Source organism: Centroberyx affinis, unplaced genomic scaffold, assembly GCF_046629955.1.
Source record: "Centroberyx affinis isolate AG114_WGS23_722 - 3 ecotype Tasmania unplaced genomic scaffold, CSIRO-AGI_Caff_v1 ptg002142l_1, whole genome shotgun sequence".
In the NCBI taxonomy this organism is placed as follows: domain Eukaryota; kingdom Metazoa; phylum Chordata; class Actinopteri; order Beryciformes; family Berycidae; genus Centroberyx; species Centroberyx affinis.
The window spans coordinates 62,180-84,110 of NW_027280460.1; the positions used below are offsets into that span (position 1 = coordinate 62,180).

The 21,931-nt window shown below is 42.6% G+C and overlaps 1 protein-coding gene across 1 annotated transcript in view; it reads right to left on the reverse strand.

Annotated features, from left to right (window-relative positions):
• LOC139654700 (matrix metalloproteinase-17-like) overlaps positions 1-21,626 on the reverse strand; it is a gene marked incomplete at its 3' end in the record, with an annotated part of 83,337 nt that extends 61,711 nt beyond the window's left edge. Inside the window, exon 1 of the mRNA XM_071531842.1 lies at positions 21,262-21,626. Within this exon, the coding sequence (XP_071387943.1) occupies positions 21,262-21,393 (132 nt within the window). The remainder of the gene's footprint in view (positions 1-21,261) is intronic.
• Between the last annotated feature and the right edge of the window lie 305 nt (positions 21,627-21,931).

Here is a 21,931-nt window from a genome sequence, read left to right on the forward strand (position 1 = left end):
GCTGGCACAGCAGTGGCACACTGGTGGCACAGTTGTAAAAGGGGTTGGATTAAGAGGAATACATTATCAGTGGGTGTGGTAGTGGCTGGCGTCAGTCATTGCCAATCAAATCAGCTCCTCTCATCCCCTTTAAAAGCAGCACGCTCCCCATCATGACGTACTGATAGTTTGGTAATGCTCCAGACCGGTTTCTCCCAAGAGGAAACTGTTCTTATGTGGGAGCATAATATTCACATATACACATATAAATATGTTGCCATGGGCAGATGATGTCCCTTTTTAAGTTGAATTCATGTTTCTGGAGATATTAAATCCTTGTCACTGTGCTTTCCATTATTTTGTCAGTTGCCTGTATTTTGTTTTACAGTACTTCCCAGTAGATATATATCTTCAGTTAGACATGTTTGATTACGTATACATGTGCATAATAATGCCACCTTTGCCAATACTGCAAGTAAGGTTTAAGCTGTTTACATTATTGCATAAACTGACAACTCAGCATAATAATCATGACTGAAGTAATTATTTCGCTTATCCAGAGAGAATTGTGGAAATCTGAGTTTTTTGCTAAAGAAAATAACTTGTTGCCTCTCCAGCCAATATCAAATTTAACCAAAACAATTACAGCCATAATGCATCATGTTGTTTGTTGCAGCCGCAGGCCTCTACTGCAATTAAAAAATACAATGCTCCAGGCACTCCTTTTGGAAAACCTTTTGGAAAGAACAAGATGACGCAAGCAGTTGTTACGCCCAAGCAACCTGGCATTTTTGGACGAACATACGGAGTGAAGATGGGTGAGAGCGGGTGGTCCTGAGGGAGTTTCAGTGATGTAGAGTAGAGAGAGAACTTTAGAACTGAGCTGTGTGAACTGAGTCCAGTGGGTCTCCGGGATGTCACCGTCCTCATGTACCCCTGATGATGAGACTGGCAGCAATGTACAAACCTGGATGCTGTGCAGAATACAGAGTTATAGCCAACCAGTCTGGTGTGCACAAAAGCACAGATGTCCGTGTACCTATTTTGCAAGAGCATGGTGCTGGCTGTGCAAGATTTAATGTGTGTGTCTGTCTGTCTCTCTCTCTGCATGTGTTAACCTGAATGTGTGTGTATGCTTCATCATAATCGTTATTGTGTCTGACAGTGAAAACAGTGCCTCCTTACCTGCCAAACAAACTTTTCATCCCTACCAGGCTTCAAACTTTAGTTTGTTCATTTTCACACACAAGCTGTTACACCCTCCAGCGCTCACAAACTGCATTACCTACCACAGTGTGGCTTTCCAAAATAAGGTCAACAAACAACAAAGAACAACAAAGAAAACAAGATTTTACTTAGAAACAGCTCCCAGCTGTGAAAAGTGCAGCACACCACCAGGTGATGAGCAGTTATTGTGGCACCAGCTTTTGAAGGGTTAGCTGAGTAGAGGAGTATCACCAGAGGGACAGAATGGGTGGGATGCCAGAGGGGTGGTGTGTATGTGTGTGTGTGTGTGTGTGTGTGTGTGTGTGTGGAGGGGGTGCTTGGAGAATGACAGCGCCTCAGATGATGTACTTTGACTGTCTGAATATGTGCTGTTTGGTTCATGAAGAGAAGCAGAGAGGAGTTGTACAGGACCCAGAGCCATAAAACCACTGCACAGTAAAGACTCCACTGTGAATCAGCATCAAACAGTCAGTTGAAGAACAGACTTTTTCCACAGCCAAAGACAATACTGAGTCAACACCACATGAAAACAAGTCAAATTCAGACTCCACTGCTGAGGAATGAATAGCTGAATTGGAGAAAATAAGGTGCGGCGGGAGACTGCTTGCTTTGCTATTTGACACTGCTATAGACTGGGAAATGGGTCAAAGTTCAAACTCCAGCAATACTACCAGTAATGAAATGGGCTTGCTGTGACATTGCCCCACGTCTAGACTGCCACAGTCAGCTTGTGTATCTGTGTTTGTCTGCAGGAGAATGTGTATGATCCAATTTATCCAGTGGCCTATATTGCTCCTTGCTCTACTTATACTTAATGACATCTCTTTTCCCATGCTTGAAGGCAAGGTGGTGGTAGTGGTGGTGGTGTTATGCATGTGTGTGTGTGTGTGTGTGTGTATGGATGGGGGGGTGGATGACTTTTAATTAGTTTGGCTCTAAATTAGACCCTTTGTATGAAGCTGTGATGCTATATGGAGTGCTATATGGAGCAGCCTACATATCTAGCTGTGAAACTGTATCCCAGGACAATTCTAGTCAGTTGTGGGGCTGAGATCCAAGAGGAGCTCATGTTACACTCATGACTTATGGTGGGAAAGCCTGTGAGTGAAGGTGATATAAACAAAACACCTGTTGCCATACTAAGAGGTTGCTGAAGCCTTATTTGCCCATGTGCATTAAGCACATATTACAAACATACCAAATTTGAACCAGCAAATAATTATAACCACAAAAAAATCACATAACCAACTAACCAACCAAACAATCAACAAAAGCAAATGAATTATATTTAATTATTTTATTAAATTAATCTGATGATGCATGTATACAACCATAAAGTACATATAAATATACATGCATACATACATACACACACATACGGTACATAAAAACAACAGTTGTAACGGTGCAACTGCCATTGCCTTAGGTAGAAAATCCTTATTTGGCCCATTTAGATTTAGATTTAGATGGAGCCTGTAACAGAGAATGTTTGACAATTGCACAGAGGACAAAAAAGGAAAGATTTGGACTGAGCTCCTGTATTCATGGAAGATAGATCCGGGAAGCCAGATAAAAGATAGCTAGAGAGAGCCCTACAGCCCTGGAATATAATGAATATGTTTTGTATAATGCTGAAGAAATCAGATAAGATGACTGGATAGGAGTGTAGAGAAACATGGAAGTCTAAGAAATAGAACTGAGTATGTTGAGCTGCCAGGTTTTGCTATACATCAGCAGTCAACACTTAAGCAGCTTTAAGCAAGCACAATTATAAAGACTATTTGGGTGGTGCCGCAGTGAGGTAACATTGCACTTTTATTCTCATTTCCACATGCATTATGATACCCAAATGGTATCTAGCAATGCACTCCAGCAGCCTCACTTTTACATGGACAACAGCTTCAAGCATACACACCAATACAGACTACATGGATGGTGTTGAGTAACTAACACTGTGGATTCTTAAATGCATTATAACACTTAAATGATACCTGTCAGTGCTCTCCAGCTCTCCAGAGGAACTGCAACTGCATCTTTCCTGTCTAACTCTACTTTGATCTGCCCAATAAAGGCAAAAATGCAAAAAAAGAAAAGAAAAAAGTCCAAACAAAAGACATATGGTTCCTTTAAAGTGACATTGCTCAATATTGCACAACCACCCTCTGACAACAATTACAGAAAACTATTCTATATTGTTCCATATTGCACTCCTACAATAAAGTGCGAGTGTGTATGCTACCTAATGATTGCACTTCCCCTGTAAAGTGCTAGAGTTCAGTAGCTGAATAGCCTGCTCTGGTGTGTACTGTTCCTAAGGCGAGTTGTTATACAATTTGTACTTCAAAATCTCCTTTGAAAAGGGAGCTGGAGGGGTGAGAAGAGTCAGCGAGCATTTTCTGGGCTCTCCTCTTGACACGGGTGGCATAAATGGAGGAAACAAAGGCGAGGTCGCAGCCAATAATTTTGGATGCTGTGCGCACCACTCTCTTCAACTGCTTCCTCATGGACTGGCCCAGGGTTTACAACACCTGAGAAGCTAACCTTCGGTGCCTGATGGCCACTTGCTGCCTGACCTGTTTGCGTGTGTTGTGTTGTGTTGTGTTGTGGTGGGTGCTTGTTTATTAGCTGGTTGAGTGTGTAGTCCTTCAGTTAATTTCCAGGCAGACTGAATGTTGGATACTAGCTTTGTAATTGTGTTCTTTAGTACTGATATTGTAAAATGGGCATTTTTTTCTTTCAACTTCCTTGGAAGCATTGTAGGAGTGAACTGCCATTTGAGTTGTTTCCCATTTTTGTCCTGTTTTTGATTAGTACGGGAGCTCAGAATTGTACTGCATTTCACTTTTATTTTTGGACAGTTTACAGTTTTTCAGTTCAAGTCATTACTGGGGTTTTGTTTGTTGATTTGGCCTTGGCTCACCCTGAAGTTTTGTTAACTTAAGCTTCCTTTTTTCTGTAATAACCATGGGTTAGGGTTAGGGTTGGGGTTATTTTCTTCATTCTAACTTCCAAGTTATCATTTTTCCCTCAACCATCCTTATGTTGCTTCCCTTTTCCCCCGGATCATTCTGGGGTCCTAACAGCAGTTGAGTTACCATTCCACACCGTGGCCAAGAAGCAGCAGCTCTGTCAAAGTGTGTCATTACTTCCGTGGTCACACCGAACTTTTTCAGCTGATGCAGAAAGTGAAGTATCTGGTAGGTTTTCTTAATGATGAGGCTGGTGTTGGCCTCCCACTTCAGTGTTTGGCAGATGACGGAAATTAAAAGAGTCCACCTTCTCCACTATCTGGCCACTGATGACCAGTGGAGGGAGATCCTCCTTGCCCCTCCGAAAATCAACAACCATTTCTTTTGTTTTACCAGTGTGAAGTTCTAAGTTGTTTGCACCACTGAAGCAAGGCCCCAATCACATACCTATGGGCTGTTTCGTCACTGTTGGTTATCATGCCTACTACAGGGGTGTCATCTGCAAATTTGATACGCAGTCGTTGGTATACAGTGAGTGCAGGAGTGGTGAAAGAACATAGGCCGCAAGCCGGTTACCTATCTTAACCACCTGCTTTCTATCTGCTAGAAAATCAAGGATCCAGTGGCACAGGGACTGGTTCACACCGAGCCGCTGGGGTTTATCCAATATCCTTAAAGGCACAATAGTATTAAACACTGAGCTATTATTGATAAACAGAACCCCTGCGTAGGTGGCAGGAGCAAGTAAGGGGTGAAAGATATAAAGATAAAAATTTAATTTAATTGTGGCTATTTGACAGAATATTGCAATTAAATTTAAACTGACTCATATCACCACGTTTTTCTTGTCCTAAATTTTTTAGAACTTTAAAATTGTTTAAAGAAAAGTGATTTTGTAAAAAAAAAAAAATAGAGGCAGGATTTATTGAGTTTGAGTATGATGAAAGTTTTCACCAATATTGTACTTGATTCATGGACAAAACATTAGCCTACCTGTAGCTCTAAAACACCTTGTTTAGAAATCCATTGCCTCTCTCTCTTAAACAATTAATTGCAGCCTCTGTGATTTGGAAATTGCTGAATTTTTTTCGATTAATTGTTCAGGTCTACCTCTAAGTCCTGCTGAATGGTATGTAAGCACAGGGATACAGCATCCTCGACAGCCCTATTGGCCTGATACACAAACTGAAATGGGTCTTGCGACAATGGATCGATGGTTACAGACCAGTTGCTCAAAGACCTTCATAACGACAGAGGTGAGAGCAACAGGTCTGTAATCATTCAGACAGTTTACATTTGGCTTCTTGAGTACAGGGATGATAACAGCAGTCTTATAACATACTGGCACCTTACATCACCTAAGACACCAGTTTAAAATATCAATGAAGACTGAGGCAAGTTGGCCAGCACAGTACGCGACACAAGGGTACACTACAATATAGTATTGTATGTTGGTAACGGTCTGATCATTGAGGATTCCTACTTAGTTTTTGGGGAAGGCATATAATTAGTTTAATTGTCACTTAGAGACAGCAATACTAAGAATAATTTGTGTTTGTCTCCCATGGGCAAGAGTGAGAAAAAATACCTAATTAACCAATGAATAATTGCTCAGCTAATAAGCACCTCAAGATACAATCTTGAATGTAACAATCCAAATGAATGTGGCTAAAGATTGTTCTCTGGGACAAACTGATTCCACTTTCATACTAGCAAGTCTGATTTTAAGCCTTAATGCTTACAGCATCCCAGCTTTTATTATATTATAACTATAATAAACACATTGCTCAGAGACATTGGCTAAACACCCAGTGTCTTCTTAAACACCCACTGTCACACAGTCTCTCTCTGTCTCTCTCTCTCATTCTCCTCATTTCCCTTAGACCTGCAGAGGATTGGGTTCTCATTGTGAGAGCATTATACACAGTCTTGAAGCTGACTCCACAGCACACATCAAACACTTATTCTCTCTAAAACAATTTCCTTTTCCTTCTATTCTTCCTTCCGCTTTTCTTTTTTTTGCATCTTCTGTGCTCCTACAACTTAAGAACTAAATTAAAAGTCAACAGGAGCTGTCGCTCTTGTGCATTTGCCCTGTTGCTCAGAAGCAGTAACTACGCCTTTTTCTTTGTATCTATCCATACGCACACACACACACACACATACACTACACATACTACATTTCCTACAATTCTGCCAATTTCTGCAAGCAATTTCAGAGGAGCTCTGTTGTTGCTTTGGGGTTTTCTTGATGGTGCTTTAAAAGCAGTCTATTGCCAGTTTTGTTGGCTGGCCTCTGGATTATTTTAAGCTTTAACATGCGAGCCAGCGCAACACTAGAAACCACTTTAATTACAAGATCTGGTCGGTCCTTTGAATAGCTATGGCGACCAAGACCTTGATCTGGTATAAGACATGAAGGGGGGCGGGATTCCTCTGTTAAAATAGGACTGGCTGGCCACATGGAGTTGATTTGGGGGTTTCTATATGGGGAGCCTTGGAGTGGGCCGGCTTGCTTCTAAACCTCAGTGAAGTCATGAAATCAGTGAGAGCCAATGGAAAAGGAAGATTGCGTGCAGCTCTGTTGTGGAGTACAGTAATTCTCGCTCACTTGCCCACACAGTTTGATCAATTACTACTGTAAAATCATATACCCTGGCTTTTAGTTTTCCCTTGGACAATCCTGTTCATCAATATGAGAAACAAATCAGATTTTTCGTGTGACTGCAAATGGACATTTTAGGCTTTTGGACTTTACTGCTAAGTGAATTGTATTTGGCCTAGAGTCTTGCAGGAATTATTCAACAACTTTTCTGCCCTTCATGAGTCATCATGAAAACCACCTACATGAAGTGCTGGATTCAACTTGTGGAACTTTATCTGGAAATGTGTGCATTGTCACTGATTGACAGGGTCACGCAGGAGTCTTGCAGCTGTCACACATCAGTCCCTGAATGCCATGCTGCAGTGGCAGCCAATGAGCTATCAGGGCTCTTGAGAACCTTGTTGAATTGGCCTCTGAGGATATCATAAACTCTTCAGCAACTCTGACAATCTCCTCAGAAACTTACAGTCTCTGCAGAACTTTACACTAAGCGAGGCTGGGATGACAAGTTAGATATGGGGGGATTGAAGGACTGGTCTTCCTGAGAAGCTGAAGCTGTGCTATATATTACATGGCGAACTCTCTCTCCTCTCTCTGTCAATCTTTATACAGTAATATATTCTCTCCTGCACTGCAGTCCTCTCCCACATGACATTGTTCCTGAAATAATCTTCTTGCCCTGAATATGAGCCCCATGATGCAATGCTACAGACAGAAGGTCACAGTGCTTGATGGAAGTGGGACAGTGGTGCTAAAAGTATCCTAGGAGTCCACACTGGGAGTTTGATAACAGAGATTTAGGGAAACTAGCATCCAGTGTGTTTTGGCAGTGTGCTTTTACTTCCGTATCTCATCATGCTCACATAGAGAAGGCCACAGCTGTTGAGGACAATTAAGTAAAAACAACTCAGAGGTCTAATACCCAAAGGTCCAAATCTCCGCCTGGTTCATTAGGCTGAGAGAGACAGATACATCCAAGGCGACATACTATTGATTACTTCTTGGTGGAAGCATCCCCTTCTTTCCTTGACCCTCTCTGCTTAATTACTGATTTCAGTGCAGCACTCACTCCTACAGTTCCTACAGTTTCCCTTGACTGTCAATGAATCCAGTTTTCTCTTTGAGCCCCCTCTGTCCCTGGGCCTTTGGGTGCAATCAGAAGAACCATGATGTGCGGGTGAAACAAAGTCTCCTATCTGGAGTACAGACTGAGGGAGTGAGGTGACAGAACATGATACTGGTGAACGGTGCACTAGTTTGAGGCAAAGATGGAGCTAATGAGGGTGGTGGTGCTGGTGGTGCGCAGACTAGTTGTATGAGAACGCAATAGTTTGAGGTCTAGCAGGGAGGGAGAGTGAGAGGGAGAGTGGGGGGAAAATGGGGGAAGGGGGGGATTTACCAGTTTTCCTTCCCTCTGTTCCAGTGGAGATGAAGCCAGATGGTGTTCTCATTCAAGAAATTATACAGCAAAAAATACACAGCAAAAGCAGATAATCTGCTTTATAAGAAAGAAACGAGCTGGCAGGGTGTGGTTGCTGTCCTGCCACACATACACACACATATGTACACACACACACACACACACACACACACACACACAGTCTTTAGGATTGCTACTCATAATAACTGTGTAAAAGAAATTGAATGTGATACATAAAAATTCTACATGTGGATGAATAAAAAGTAATTTAGATACTTTAGCAACTATGCACTTCCATTTCTCACTGTGTGGCAGCTAATGCAAGTACTGGATCAGTAGGAGAATAGTCCTCTAAGGAGCCCGGTCTTTCTGTACCAGCGGAGAAATAGCCCCCAGGAGGAAAAAACGAAATGATGAGCAGAAAACATAGTGCAGATTACATTTGAGCTGTTATGTACCAGTTCCCTCAAATGCTGAAATTGCATATCGGTGCTCTGTGGCGATGTGTGAGCAGCAAAGCTAGAGATTGGAAGCCTCTCATCTGTGCTTAAGTGTGTAGTTCAGTTAACTAAGGACACAGTGAATGAAGAGACACACACAGACACATAAACACACAATCTCAGCTAAATGCCAAGTGATGGAGCACAAAGGTTTTGTGGTGTGTTATGGGACTGCAGCAATAGTAAAGATCGGAGGCCTCTGTTTTGTGGTTAGTTGGTTTTTGATGGACCAAGTCCCCAGTGGATGAACAGTAATGATCAGACACACACACACACACACACACACACACACACACACAAGGACCCACACACACATATGCATGATATATCCACTGTGGGGACTGAATTAAGTGTATATTCAACTGATCGTATCCCTGTTTTAAAGTCCTTTCAGTGGTGCAGAATAATGCTCTCTGTGTGTCCTCTGCCTCCCTGTTGCACCTCAGAGATAAAGGTTCAGTCATCGGTTAACTTATCACCATCAGAACTGTCCATACTCTCTCACCTGCTTTGCAAAGTGGGAATTGGCTGTGTGAGTGTGTTTTTGTTGCAAGCCTGTACTGCTTTTCTATAAGCTTTTTTGGCATCCTTTTCTGATCTGTGTTTGAATTTGCATGGTTCACTTCATGTTCTAGATTAGTTGAAGGTGTGTCTTGGTGGCAGAGTTGCAAGCAGTTTTGAGTACTTAGTTTAAAGTGGGTTTTGGTGGGTATGGTGTCCAGGTATAGATGCCTTCCCTGTGCCTGTAGCCGACTAGGTTGTATTGGAAGTGGAGGTTCTCCTCGCCATCAGTGATCAAGTTGGACATGGGAATCTGTTGTGTGTTTCTAGGATGAATAAAGCAGGTGGTATATTTCTGTTTCCTTTATCAGGTGTATCCTCTTTCATTCCCAATGAGACTCTGTCATGAGAGCTTCAGCATTTCAGGAATATAGCAGGTGCTTTCAAAACTGTTGCAAGCTAGTGAGCACAAACCACGGACGCGTTACAGCTATAAGCCATCATGGAAAGAAAGGTTGAGGAAATGGATTATGATTCAGATGGTATGTCAGTGACAGATTCATTGTTTCAAGGTGATAATTTACAGTACACACGTTAGAGGAGATTAATTGATGTTTTAATGAAATATTTGGAAAGTCTTCTAAAGTAAAACATTATTTTTCTGATATAGAAAAGTTCATTATGACTGGTAGAGGCTGATAGGTATTGATGTAGAGAGCATGTCATCATACATCACAAGGTGTCTTTTCTCTCCTGCCTGTGTTTTCTGTCTGCTGTTCTGTTTCCCTTCTTAAACCTCCCCTTGAAGGGCTTGAGGGCTGAGTCTCTAAATATTAACAGCAGCAGGGATGGGCAGAAAAGGGCTTTCGTTTTTTTTTGTTTTTCAGCAGAAAAGACGAGATGTGGGTTTCCTTTAGGAATCCCATGGTGATGTAGCAAAGGTAGAGGAAGTGGTAAACTGGGGCTTATGGTAAGAGGGGCAACATATCCTCAGCCATGGGGCTGATACATGCAGGGGTAGAGATTCTTTTTTTCTGCCCGTTTAGGAGTAAATCTTCTTTCTACCACATAAATAGTTAAGTGGAGGGTGGTAATGGTGAGAGCTAACATATGTGATTTTTGTTTTTCCCATGGCATCAAGAGGGGAATTCAGGTCAGGCAGGAGTCAGTCAGTCAGTCAGTCACTCATCAACACTTTGTGACATGGCCTCTAGAGGGCGTCTTTGACTGCAAGACAGCCACTCGCCTATCGGCTAAATGCCACACTGACTTCCACACACTGTCCCAGTGTGATAATTCAGGACATTTATCACGCTGTCTACGCATCACCAAAGACCCCACCCACCCCAACCACGGTCTATTTGCCCCCCTGCTGTCTGGGAGGCGCTACTCAGGAACAGCTTCTTTCCTAGGGCTGTTACCCAGCTGAATACTGTTACTCTACCTCGACTGCAGTCACTTCAACACTCAACACCACCACTCACTCATTTGCTCTTTGTTAAATGCACAATAGTATTAGCTATTTGTCTTTTTTTTATATATATATATATATTTATTTATTTTTTCTCTTATTCTAAATGCCTATTTTTTGATACTTGTTTGCATTGTACTCTTGAGTGCCTGCAGATCCATGTTTTGTTGTACCTGTACTTGTGGGTTGTACAATGACAACTGAATTGAATTGAATTGAATTGAATTGAATTGAATTGAACACACATGCATCGTGGGCCTGTACAGGATCTATGCTTGTTTTTTTCTAAGCATGCAAGCCCTAATCAGGGCGTTGGAGATAAGTATTTAGGAGATCGAGAGAAATGTTAGTACTGTTAATGTAAAGCTGTTAAAAGATAGTATTTTTTGTGAAATGTCTGAATGTTTTCGGTAACTTTGAAGAGCTAGAAAAGAGAAGTTTCATTCTTTAAGTGAATAGTGAGAGTGGGAATAGTTCAAATTTATGTTTTGTTTTTTTATCAGCAGCATGTCACCCAGTCTAAAGCCAGGGTCAAGGCAGCTGTTCAGACTCTTCAGCAAAATAAAAGTGAATACAGTTTGTTGGCTCAAGGTAATCCTAATGTAGTTCATAGGCTCACGGTAATCCTAACAGTGAGAGACTACTGCAGCACAAAAAGCAACAAATATGTTTGTTTTCACAGAAAAGGGTGAAGCTGGCTATGGTTAGAGTGCAGATTATTTCGGTAAAGGACATGGCTTCACCAAGCTGTTATTGTTTATTTTGGAGAAGTCAATGGCCCAGAGGAAGCAAATGGCCTGTCTTTGACTCTTTGTGAACTCTGTGATCCAGAGTGTGTACTGCAGAGTTTTTTCAGGGCTACATCAGCTGGGGACTGTGAAGCGTGCTGCCGTAGACTCTTTGCTCAGCCTGGATGAGCACACTACAGGAGTTGGTTAGTTAGCCTCAGGTCGAGCACCTGGCATAGAGGAGTTGCCTGGCGACCTCTGCAAATGTTTTTGGAATGGTTTAGGAGCTGACTTACATGAGGTGCTGCTCGAGTGTGTCCGAAGGGGCTCACGACCAGCTTCCTGTCAGCTGGCAGATCTTTCTCTTCTGCCTAAACAGGAGTTTTTGGCTTGGCTGAAGAATAAGACACCTGTGTCTCTTTTGTGTGACAGACTTAAAGATTATCTGGAGATGCTGGTTCATAAAGACCATACTACATTTCTATATATTATATTTCAACCCTATTATGCAAAAACATATTTTCTTACAAACAGTTGTGTTTGATATATGTACATTTTATGACCTTGATTTTGTCTCTGGACCATGAAAACACTTTTGATCGGGCTGACCATAGTTTTCTGTTGTCTACCCTGGGGGCCTTTGGTTCTAAGGAAGGGTTTGGGTGGGACTGTTATACAAATTGGCAACATGCATGGTTAAGGTGGGGGTATGGGTTGAGCCATCCCATTCCTGTTCAGAGAGGGACAAGACAGGGCTGTACCATATCAGGACAGCCGTAATCCTTGGCAATTGAACCTTTCCTATGTAGGCTTAATGCTGCAATAAGCACAATTTTCTGACCACTAGAGGGCAATGGAAACTGAAACACATTTGTAATAACACACAGCAAAGCCACTGCAATATGGAGGCCTACGAAGGACAAACTCTGCAAAGCACCGTGCATAAAGGCTAATAGCTAAGCAGCGAAGTGTCGCCGGTTACCAGTGTTACTTTGACAGATCTTTCTCCCGCTGAAGGTTACATGTCCCACAATGACAAGTGAGGAGGTAGGTAGCAAGTTTACTAGTTTAACAAGTTTACTCGCTCACTTCATCGATTAGGCCATTACAATAATTTTTTTCAGGAAAGGGAGGGGGAGAGGTCCACTTAAACAGCGAGGGAGGTGCCAAGCTAAAAAATCAGGAGCAGAATTTGACAACAAGCTTTAGAAAAAACAGCAACACAGCTGGCCCACATGTGTGGATATTGGGGTATATCATTATGTCTCAATGAAATCTCCACATAGCACATGTTCATTTCAGGATTGGTTATAAGGTCTGATATCGCTTATTGCAGGTTTAAGAGCAAGCTAACTGGGCTAACACAGAGCCCACCACTGAAGGTGTCAACTTATGTAGATGTTTTTTTATTAAGAATCAGAATAATGTTCAGACTGAGGATTTTCCGAAAGGGCGTCCTCGGCTAAAGTAAACTTGGAAAAGAGTGTCGCCTTACATATGGGAGTGTTTTTAGAGACAGAAGATTTTCAAAAACAAAACTTGGAGGGTGTAGAGAGGAGAGGGTTTGTTATATTGTTATTGTTAAGAGTGTTGAAATGGAAATGACCCAGTTGTCATATAATGGAAGGGATCTGACTGCCAAGAACTCGTTTGCCTTGACTTTTATGGCACAGACTAATTGTCTTACCTCCACTGAGGGGCATAATTGAGCGAGTGCAGGGGAGTATTGTAGACCTTTGCTGGTCTGGACATCACTGTATTGGCAGCTACTTTGCATTTACGAGTGCATGAAGGGAGGCAAGGTCTCATAGACATTGCGGCAAGAATAATGGCCTTCAGGCTACAAGCTGCTCAGAGGCTGCAGTACCACTGTGGACTGAACTGGCTGGATACATCGGCTGCTACTGAGCAGGGCTGGACATCTTTGTTATGCCAAGCACCTGTTCCTGCTGCAGCCTGCGGAGGTGGACTGGACTGACACTACACTACAACTATGAAATATCAAATAGGACCCAACCAAAAAACTTTTAGCAAGATAGTCTCATTTTCCCAGGAACTTAAAAATAATATGTATATGAAAAATATTTTATACAAGATAAGCAAGCCCTCAGTTTCTGGATTATACTCAGTTTATACAAAATAACTAGTGTTGGTAGTCAGTCATTTAAATTTCCACTTTCATCCACCAGTTACACTGTTCTGTCAATCAGAGTCACTGCTCAACTCTTTTTGACTTTTAGGAATTCCAGGTGAAACTGCACAAGGCTGCTGAAAGTGGAGACACATTCTGGGAAACACTTTATTGATAGTTTTGGCATGCTATTCTAAAAATATGGCTGATATTAAGTAATCATACAGTTAATGGTGTGAAAACTAGACTAGTAAAATAGATGTAAGGCCTATAGGTTTAAAATTGTGTTTACATGCCAGCCCTAATAGATGCTTCTCAATGCAGTTTGGCATCACTCATAATTTTGGCAGGTTTTTTCATCCAAAGGAACTCGAAGATGTTTTTCTGCACACACTGGATACAAGAAAGAGGCAAGAGGATGAAAACATTCATGTGCCCTTAAAGGATAATTCCAGTTATTTTCACCTTGCGCCTAGCTTATTTTCCTAGTTTTTGCCAACATGATGATTGATTGTGTTCAATTAAAACACATCATTTCAACACAGTAACACTCACACTGCAACCTGCAGCTGCGCTCATGTCATATCATATTTACAGTAAACTGCCAACTGGGAGAAACTCCTAGTGGTAATTACAAGCAGGATGTGTCGGATTTTTTTTGCAGGCTCTGATATCTCCCACCTGGCATCACAAATTGCAGAAGTGTGTGAACCCAAGCAGTAAACATAGCAGCGAATCCACCGAGCAGTCCAAGGTATTGAAAATGAAAAATTATCAGTTATATTCACACTAATATAATGCACCGTACCTAAGGAAAGTGAGAAATATCTGCTATAGTTTGTTTATGATTGATTTTTGAGTAAAACACAAAGAAAGCTGAAGCAACGAAAACCCATTTGTCCTCTTGACTTGAAAGCAGCATAAAACCAGCAGCCATCAAAGTAAACAAGACAGTGTATGAGCAATGCTAAGAAGTGTCAAATGGACTATTATAACTTAAATGTTGGAATAACTGCAGTGTGAGTGTTATTGTGTTGAAATCACGTGTTTTAATTGCTTGTTGGATGCAACTGCTGGAGATTGCTTTGGCATGGTATTGGACAGCAGCACTCCCGGGAAACATACTCAATAATCAATCATCATAATGGCAAAAACTCAGAAAATAAGGCCCAGGTTGTAAATAACCAGAATTATCCTTTAAATGCTCACTGCTGACCAATGCAAGCTCTTGAAGATGTGCTAGTGTCTATGCCAACCATAGACTGTAAAAAAAGATGGACGTAGTGAGTGTGACATCACCCATTGGCTTCTGAAGGGCCGTTCTGAAGCCTGGAGATTGTGTTTACGGTCGCCGCAATGTTGACATTTTTTGGAGCCAGAGCAGCCAAAGCGAGGCAAAGGGTGGAGCCAAGGTGGGGGGAGTGGAGGTTGGGGTGTCTGCAGAGCCACAGCACTGCCTACTATTGGCCCTTATACCATGGTCTGGGTGAATACTCGATTCTGATTGGCTGCAGGGTGTCCATTCATTCCTGATAATGGACACCTACTAAGTAGTTCCAGTGAAACTATCTGTTCACCGTTCTAAATTAATGTGCTGGCTACGTAGTATCAGCCTGTATCTAAAATGAGTAACCATAGCAACAGGGCTCAAAGCCTCCGTTTACAATTTATTGCAACACGTTAACAAGCTAACATCTAATTACAACAATGAGTGACTTCAACATTTCTTTTAACCTATTTGGAGAATATGACAACTTTGATGACGGATGCAGCTGAAGAAAGAGAAATTGAAGAGAAAAGGGAGAAACGGCACAATGAGTTAACACCGGGAGAATTAAATCAAATAGAAGATGAAAAAGACTCCAACTTTGAAAACTACACCGCCAATGCTCTGAATGAGACCCTGCGGGGATTTTATACCGCGGTCCAGTCCACCAAGGCAGGGGGGGAGAACAGCGTTGCCAGCCGAAGGAGTCTGAGGGCCGTTATTAACCGTCATTTAACTGAATTCAATGTCATGCGGTGTTTAAAGCCATACTTAAACGTTACAGGAAAAGCAGTAAAGATACCAGCCTCCACCATCCCTGTATCTCTAAGTCGGACCTTGAACTCCTTAGAAATTCCACTGCACCGTCTCCCGATACGCCCCTCGGCCTGGTCAGAAAAGTCTGGTTCGACATCCAACTATGTTTGGCTTGGCGTGGCAGGGAGGGCAACCGGGAGCTATCCATGGCATCTTTCATCCTCCAGAGAGACGAGGATGGAGTCGAATATATCAGCCTGGCGCACAATCCACAAACTAAGAATCATAAAGACCCGAATGACCCAGACAAGGAAAACCTAAGAGGTTTTATGTTTGCCAGGCCCGAGGATCCGCTGTGTCCGGTCGCAAGTTTCAAGACATATATTTCCAAATGTCCATCAGATGCCAAATCTTTCTACCTCCACCCAAAGCGCGCCGTGGCCTCCGACGTGTGTCCACTACCTTGGGAACATGCTGAAAAAAATCAGCCAAGAGGTGAGTACACTTAATGTCTATCGCCTAATAAAGACATGACAGTCTAATAATTTTGTATGAGACTAAATAGTATTGTCTCCCTCAATCCCCAAAATATAATAAATATCCTTATCATTCTACCTTTCAGGTGTGTCTTTCGCGGGTCTAGACAAACCACAGCCTCCGAAGCACCGCTGTAGGTCGGCTCTCGGACGCCAGCCTGGAGAGCCGTCAGATAATGTCGGTGACAGGCCATCGATGTGAGGGCAGCCTGCGGGCTTACTGGGCTCCGTCAGTGCGGGAGAGACGAGAATGGAGCCACGTCTTGTCGTCTTCCAATGTCCCGACAAGCAGTGCCCCGACAAGCAGTGCCCATCATCGCCAGTCCCCAGCTGTCAATCCTTCAAAGGCCGCTATGCTGGACTTGCCTATATCTCTATCGAATTTCACAATAAATGGAAACGTCGAATTTAATTTTAAATAAGACAGATACTGTAGCTAGAACATAGTTCTCCCGCTGTGGGTCTTTGCTTTGTCTGGTGCAAAATGACCGTTAATTCAGTTTTTGGCTGGACCGCAACAGCGGGGCCAGCCCTATAAATGTCTGTCACTGACTGAGTGATGAAGTTACAGCATTGGTCGCCTGTGGCACGTGGCACATCATAGGATCACAAAGCCAGAAATTTAAGTTTCGTTTTCTCCGCCATCTTGTTTCTCCGCTGAGATCGGGAGCCTGTTACTCCCACACAGTAAGCAGGCTGACCAATATCATGCATGTAAGCTGAAGCTAACTGAAGCTAACTGATGCTAAAGTAGAATCTATACAATTATATCATATCGCCGTTTATTTCGATGCACGAGCTCAGTCCACCTGACAGCCCTCTGTTCTGTCGGCGGAGAGAAAGACACAGAGAAGCATGGAGGTTTCATCACGCCGAGGGCTTTCTGCCGACGCTTCCCGGAGTTTCATGGTGTTTTCGGCACCGATGGGTACCAGAGCGACCGGGGCTTGGATCGGGAGGATCAATGCGGGTCGTGGGAGCGGTGGAGAGGACAGCAGCGGAGAGAGGAGACGGGACACGCTGGAACAGAGATCAGTATGGATGTATGGACTATTCTTCTGTATATTAACAGTCTACAGTTTTGACCTAGTCTTGTTTTCTATTTATATGATTTCCATTGGCGCCAATCTGTGGAGCGGAATTATTTGTTGACATGTTTCTTTGCAATAAAAACATGAATTACTACCTGTGGTTTTTAATTCAGGCTGAATTCAGGCTGAATTCAGGCTGAATTCAGGCTGCGGCCGACAGTACACATGGCCTATCTTTTGTTCGTGAAAATCTTGATATTGATTTGGGGACAATGATAGCTAGCTAGTCTTGTTGTTAAACATACTGTCAAATTATATTTACTGTTTGTCAACCGTACGCAATGTTATTGACTCTGAATCTTGCTAGCATAACGTCAGCTTTCTGGCTCATAGCTGAGCCAAAGGGTTCTATGAGCTGAGCGGACTAGAAATGTCTCCCGCTGCCAAGTCGTATCTAAGGTTTGTCCTATTTACTGGAGTAGTGAACAACGTTTCCATTGCATAAGAACCTTATGGGATGGTAATGATTGTTCCAGGTATAGTCAAACCCTCAGGTGTTACCAGGGAAACTGAGTTATGGCTTGTGAAAAGCTTTAGATTTTGACTACAAATCGCATGAAAATATAAATTAATGGTCTTCATTTTTTTTCTTTGGCAAGTGACCATGGTATAAGCGGAATAATGCCCTTTGAGGTGTCCATTATCAGGAATTAATGGACAACAGGGAGGCCAGAACCAGTTGCCTCCGCGGGCCTCCGTCGGGCATTATCCCTTACATAATCGGTGATGCAAGGGCGACGTGTCGATCACTGGACAGGCGACCTGTCAATTACTATAGGCAAACAACCCGAAACAACCCTGTGTTATATCCGTTATAACCTGTTAATGACACAATTATTTTGAAAATCCCCTTAAGGAGAAACGTAAGAAGTCAATTAGCTACTGAGACCATAACTTCTTGTGGAAAAAATGTATTGGCTGCATACTTTTAGCGAGAAGTTGGGTTGTGGTCCCATTGACTTACATGGAGTTGGGCCAGTTTGGAGTCTTTTTGGAAAAGGCCCCTAGCGGACATTAGAAGAACTGCAGCTGCTGCCACTTCCACATTGGCTTCAAAATTCACCGACAGTTTTGGCCGCTTGATGCCAACATGACTTCATATGCACATTTCCCGAAGTGCAAAAGAGTTTGCAGTGCTGCTTCCTTTAAGCACAGATATTCTTGGCTATTATCCTGGAAAGTTAGTTAACACTGAATACATGCAATCTAAAAAATCATATTACGTGTATTTGCTGATGTAGATTGCAATGGTTTGTCTGGGCACTATTGAAATAGTATTATGCAGAAGTGTTGTTGTGTTTAAAGTTTCATTGGTGTGGTTGGTGCAGAGAACCTTGCTGTTGGGGTATGCCAGACTTGAAATAGCCTGCGGAAATACTGTGATATAAATACCCTTCAGACTGGTTATATACTGCTTTCAGCTTATAGCCCCTCAGTTGATTGGTGTCAGCAATGCCTCTTTATACATTCTATCTCTGTGTTACAGTGTTTTCTCAAGAGAAGGCGGTTCCTGCCTTTTACAACCCCAGAGCAGGATGAGTTTCAGACTGTAGCAAAGAAAGTGGCATATTACACTTGCATCAAAGTTTTTGGCAGGGATAAAGGCGTTGAGGTGAACTGAGTTTGCTGGTCCAGCCATTTCAGCAAAAGGCTGCTAGCAGTCCGTGCACAAGCTACCTGCTGAAAAGTGGACAGCTGACCTCAAATGGAAGATAGTTGAACAAACAGACATCTGTCACACCTGGATATTAGTACTGGGGAGGGGAGACTGAATCCCTATCACATCTGTTTGTCCAAGGATAGGAGGGCAATTCTGCCAATTTGATGGGTGGTTTCAGGGTTTGGGTTGTTTTTGGTCCAAGGTACACAGCAAGGAAGAAGCCTGTGCAGGTCCTGATGAATGTCCTGTCAGGCGTGGCCCGACTGACCATTTGGAACACCAGGGAGAACTGAATCCAGTGGCAGAGGCTGTGCGGATGACGGGGGCCGCTGGCGCCCCACCTCAGAGTATTTCAGACTGATAGACAACCTGGATGCTTTTAAGCTTACTGCGGGCATTTGAGAGGAGGAGGAGGGAGGGGTGCTGTGTTCTGTTCAGGATGATTTATTCCTTTTTTGAAGTAGTGGACATTTTTGTAATATAGGGGAGAGGCAGGTGATGTTCTTTGTTTTTAATTGTTTCTGGACAGTTTTATGTAGCGTACATATGTTGCTTTGTATCAAAGGAAGCTACTTCAATAAAGATAACTTTTAACTTCAAATTCTCTCTCTCTCTCTCTCTCTCTCTCTCTCTCTCTCTCTCACACACACACACACCCACAGTCTTACCTAGATTAAAAGTGATGGCCCATAAAGTTACACTCTGGCAATTAGAGTGTCTGCTGTGTTAGATGTGTCAGAAAGTGGCAAGTAAAAAAAGAGACGTAGAGCAATACATGGCGGAAGAGAAACTTAAAGCAATAAGACAAGGGAAAAAAATAGAAACGTATCTATTTTTGTGTCCTTGTTCTAGTCTTTGTTAACGAGTAAAATAAAACAAAAGCTCATAACCAAGTTTCTGTATCAGAAACTAAGGAAAGTTTGACAGGTGAGAGAGAAAGAGAGAGCGAAGACAAAGACAGAGACGGAAGTTGGGATGAGCAGCTGTAATTGCCTTGAAGAGTGAATCTGTTTTGGTACCAAGTACCAAAAGTTTTTCAAAGACATGAGAAATTTTGATTTCTGTCATACCCATTAAAGTAAACAATTAATTAGGATGTCTGAAGAATTATCGTTCTTAAATTAGCACATTTCTATCGATTTTATGTTTTTATATATATATATTGCAGGTGCTCTGCTCCTCAATCTTTACTTTATCTCTCTCCCTCTTCATCTTTGAATATGGATGAAGTATAGGTGTGGGTCCAGCCTGATGTTGGTGTAATTTACAATGTGTAAAAAGGCTCATAAGCTTTCCTTCATCGCTCTTGGTCATGCACAATGGCTATATTAAAATATCAGATAAGAATTTAATTCGCTGTATTGTTATTTACTATTTTAATCTAATGGCGTCCGAACGAAAATTTGTCATATTTCTATAAGGGCTTATAGATCTGCCGTGATATTTGTAAAACACCCTCCTAAAATTAATTGTAGGAGGACTACAGTTCTTTTTCTTAAGCGGTTGACAGTTCACATCAATAGATTCATTCCTTCCAACAGTCCAACAGACTGCTGCTCGACCCCACCGCATCTCATGTATGATCCGTTATTACCTCCGCCAAGGAGGTTATGTTTTCGGTGCCGTTTGTTTGTTTGTTTGTCTGTTTGTTTGTTTGTATGTTAGCAGGATTACGGAAAAAAACTAGTGGCCCGATTTTCATGAAACTTCTTGGAAGGGTGTAGCATGGGCCAAGGAAGAACCCGTTAAATTTTGGAGCGGATCCGGATCCGACTCAAGCAATAATAGCACGATAGTGCTCTCCGAGTGCCCTTCTAGTTTTAAACAGAGCAATTGTTTCAACTTGGCATCGGGTTTCAAACATGGAGCAGTCACAGCATTTCCATGGAGCCATGACTGAGAAAGCCCTCATCTGTCTCCGTCTGCTGCCTTGCACCGTCCCTCCGCACTGTAACTGAAGTCCTGCTGTGCCTTTTATCAGTATCGCCTACAGTGGAAGTTATCTGTATGTTTAGGCACAAATGGCACCAAGAACAAATCCCTATTCATTCATTTATACAAAATAAAGTGATTCCTGATTCTTGTTCTGGAGAATAGGACAGCTCAATATTTTATTTATCATCGTGTCCAAACTGGCTTGGACTGCGGCGAGTTGTTAAAATTCAGAGCAAGTGTCGATAGAGAAGACGAGAAGACAGCACTTCCCTCCTCCATGTCCGAGAGTAAGTAGAAAAGGTAGAAAAACTCACCACCTCCAGGTCCAAGAGTGGGAAGAATAGGTAGAACAACACACCACCCTCACGTCCAACAGTGGTAGTAAGTAGGAAAAACTTAGCAGCCCCGTGTCCAGAGAGTATAATATGTGGAGAAACTCAGCAGCCCCGTGTCCATTAATGTGTAGAAAAGGTAGAGAAACTTACCACCCCCGTGTCCAGCTGCTCGGTAGTCAGAGAGGGAGCCGCTCCAGCCAGAGGTAAAAACCACAACATCGGCAACAGCAGCATCTCCAGAGAAATATTCCTCATCCACTTGTGGGAAACCAGACAAATCATGATGCCCTATGACAGGCTGATCCTGCGGGGCTCAGACACCGACCTCCACGGGATAAATCACGGCTCCGCACTCTCTCTCGCATTTGCAGTATAATATTAGGCATAAAGTCTACCTCACTGTTGAGCGCAAGCACATAAAACACATTACACAGGAAAACGATGCAGGTGAAGACATTTAAGATTTAGACAACAGTTTAGTTTACGCAAAACAGCGCTGTAACTAACACCTAAGTAGTCCTGTTTGGATCAAAAAACGCGAGTGCTCGTCCTGTGTCAAGTCCATCAAAGGTATCCTAAATCCCTGGAGCGAGGAGGCGAGCCCTCCGCTTTACCGTCTCTTCTCCACCACTGGAAAATGAATGCAGCTCCGTGTGGTTTTGTACCAAGCATCAGAGACCAGTGTCAACTTCCCTGAATAAAGCATGGGACTTCCGGTCATTCCTTTCAAAATAAAGCCCTTATTGGGGTACATAGGAAGTACTAAAGTGAAAATAAAAGAAATTCAGGGGCATCTTTTCACTAAACCCTAAAAAGAAAA